Source organism: Tupaia chinensis, unplaced genomic scaffold (genome assembly GCF_000334495.1).
Source record: "Tupaia chinensis unplaced genomic scaffold, TupChi_1.0 Scaffold000355_1, whole genome shotgun sequence".
Taxonomy (NCBI): domain Eukaryota; kingdom Metazoa; phylum Chordata; class Mammalia; order Scandentia; family Tupaiidae; genus Tupaia; species Tupaia belangeri.
This window is the reverse complement of record NW_006159850.1, coordinates 419,403-422,212: the sequence shown is the minus strand read 5'-3', so window position 1 is coordinate 422,212 and position 2,810 is coordinate 419,403. Positions and strand designations below refer to the sequence as shown.

The window sequence follows — 2,810 nt, the reverse complement described above, 5'->3', positions numbered from 1 at the left end:
CGCTCCCTGCCGCGCCTGCCTCGTGTGCCTCCCCGGCTGCAGCAGCGCCGCCCATCAGCGCCACATCTGCGACTCCCACGGCGGCCTCCACATGCCGCCAGACAAGACGGGCGCCGAGTGCGAACTGCTGACGCCCCTGCTCTCTTAGTTGTCTCTGTTAGGGGCAAATACATCCATCAGGAAGTGAATGAGTTGGAATTTTGTCTCCCGGGTTGTGTTGGAGGGACCAGGCACATGGTGGCACACCGCTGGCATAGCTAGACCACGTGGGGAGGCCCTGGTTCGTGTCCCAGACCTCCGAGTGTGCTGGGCCTGCGATCTGGGCCAGGCGGCATGGGGGATGGCTCACGGCCTGAGTATCCTGTGGGGGTGACTGTCTCTCTGTCACTCCCTTCATTTCAGTCTGTCAGGATGAACTTAAAAAAAATTGCACGAAAACGAATGTGCCTAGGCCTGAAGCAGTTTCCAGTGGCGCCCTCCCCAGACCCCGAGGCTGTGGGCGGCCTGTCGCAGGCACAGCTCCCTGCTGCCTGCGGGCCAGCAGTCCTGCCGACCTCACAGTCCCCTCTGATTTCTGCCCCCAGCGGCTGGCCTTGATGTACCGGATGCAGGTGGCAAATATCGACAAATTTGAAGAGAAGCTCCGGGCAGCTGAAGATGACCTGAATATCGACGTCCGGGACAGGACCCCGGTCTCCTACAAGAGGACGGGCTTCTTCGGGAAGTACGTCCATCCTCCTGCTGGCCCACCAGGCCCGGCTGGTGGCCGGGTGTGGGGGTGTCCTGGCAGGCACCACCCTCTCGGCTCTGCCTGCGGTCCTGGGGTTGCTGCTGTGTGCTCACAAAGAGGGAGCAGACCGGGTGCTAAGCGGCACTGGTGGGTCAGAGAGCAGAGCACAGATGGGAGCCGTGGCCCTGGCCCCAGCCCGCCAGCTCCCCAGAGGGCTCCCCGGAGGGCTCCCCGGAGGGGGCGCCGTGCTCCTTGACGTTGCTGGAAGCAGAGGCTGGAGACACGCGCCGGTCCAGCCCCGGGGGCCCGGGCCCAGCGAGAGCCGTGTCAGTGAGCAGCCAACTAGCTGCTACCCGCATGTGCCACCCCGGGGACGTGCTCGGGTCCTGCTCTTGGGAGGTGGGCAGACGGCGGCGGCTCAGCATGGTGACATTGGCGGGCGTCTGAACCAGCGCCGAGCGGCCCACGTGCTTCGCTGGGCACCCTCTGGGGCCTCCCTGAAGGAGGGCCCTGAGGGCCGACAGCACAGCTGTGTCGTGACCACCTCGTCCTCGTGTTGCCTCAGCCCTGCGGGTGACTCTGCTCATATGCACAAGGTCAGAGGTCATCTTGGCTTCTCGGCCCCTCACTGCCCTCCCTCTCTCCGTCCCCAGTGCCCTCTATGCTCTAGGGATGACCGCCGTGGGCTTGGCCGTCCTGTGGTACGTGTCCCGCCTGGCCGGAATGACAGGGAGGGAAGGCGGCCTCAGTGCTTTCGTAAGTGGCGCGGCGGTCTGACCGAACTCGGCGTCGCACGTCTGTCGGCGTTGGCCGAGCTCCTGTCTCAGCGGGGCGGGCAGCCTGCACAGAGCGGCCAGCGTGTGAGCAGTGCGAGAGAGCGCTGCTGAGGGCTGTCCTCGATGCCGGGGGTGGCTGCGGCTCATTCTGTAGTTCCCGCTCCTGGCTAGTGAGTCAAGAGCTTCTTCTGGTCTTGCCTTAGGTATTTTTGCTGTATAGGAGGGGTTGCAGCGTGGCCTTGCCCGCAGGGGTTGGGGGGCTGCTCCCTCTGGTGAGCGACTCGCCCGATGGCAGCAGTCTCCCTAAGAAACTAAATAGAGGAACACCCATAGTGCACTCAGTCTCCCCTGCGTCTTGGCATTCACCTTGAAGTGCACGCTCCCTCCCGGCCTTCTGTTTCAGGTCTGGGTCTGGGAGGTGGCCCCGGCTGCAGGAACACCTGGGGCTGAGCAGGACAGGATGTGGAGTGACCTTTGCTGTCCCCGAGACTGTGCCTCGTCCCCCTCCCCAGCTGCAGATGGGCACTGCAGTGGAGCGGCAGCACAGCCCATCGCCCTGGCCCTGTCGCCCTGGCCACACCGCATACAGGGCAGGGCTGGCTGTCCCCACCGTGCTGCCACAGGTCTGCACGCACCAGCCGAGCTCTGCCTGGCCTGTGCCTAGCACACCTCCCTGCAGGCAGGGTCTGGGGGACGCTCCTGCCCAGAAGCTCCCAGTCTCCCCGCGCGTCCACCTTCCTGTGTGAGACGGTCGTGGCCCTCCCAGCAACCCAGCGTGACCAGAAAGAGGAGTTACGCGGTGGGGGCCATAGCAAGAAGTCAGGCCGTTTGTTTGCTTATATACAGGCCTCTCTCAAAAATTATTTACTTGGGCCAGCAGATGGCATAGTGGTTACGTTACTGGACTCCCACATGGCCTACCATGGTTCGAGTCCTGGACCTGGTGGCTTGAAACTCACGTTGAGTGCGTGTGCCCAAGATCCCAGGAGGAGAATGTAGGAGAAAGGATTGTGTTGTGGCCATCCTCCCTCGGGGTGATTTCTCGCTCTCTGTCTCTCTCTCTCATGTGTGCATCCTAACCAGAAACCTCTAAAAATATTAGTTACTTATTTTTTTTGAGAGTTATTTTTTGCTATAGGGTGCATACGCTCACCAGAAAAAGAAACAGAGAGACAGAAAGGGAGAAAACCACCCCCTAGGGGGATGGCCACGCCATCATCCCTTCTCCTCCATTTTCCTCTCAGGATCTTGGGCATGCACGCACACGCACCTGGTGTGAGTTTAAGCCACTGGGTCCGGTACTT

The 2,810-nt window shown here is 62.1% G+C and overlaps 1 protein-coding gene across 1 annotated transcript in view; it reads left to right on the top strand.

Moving 5' to 3' along the window:
• SPG7 (SPG7 matrix AAA peptidase subunit, paraplegin) overlaps positions 1 to 2,810 on the top strand; it is a gene marked incomplete at its 5' end in the record, with an annotated part of 48,596 nt that overhangs the window by 14,801 nt on the left and 30,985 nt on the right. The window contains 2 exon segments of the mRNA XM_014589354.1: positions 585 to 724; positions 1,384 to 1,486. Coding sequence (XP_014444840.1) covers positions 585 to 724; positions 1,384 to 1,486 — 243 coding nt within the window.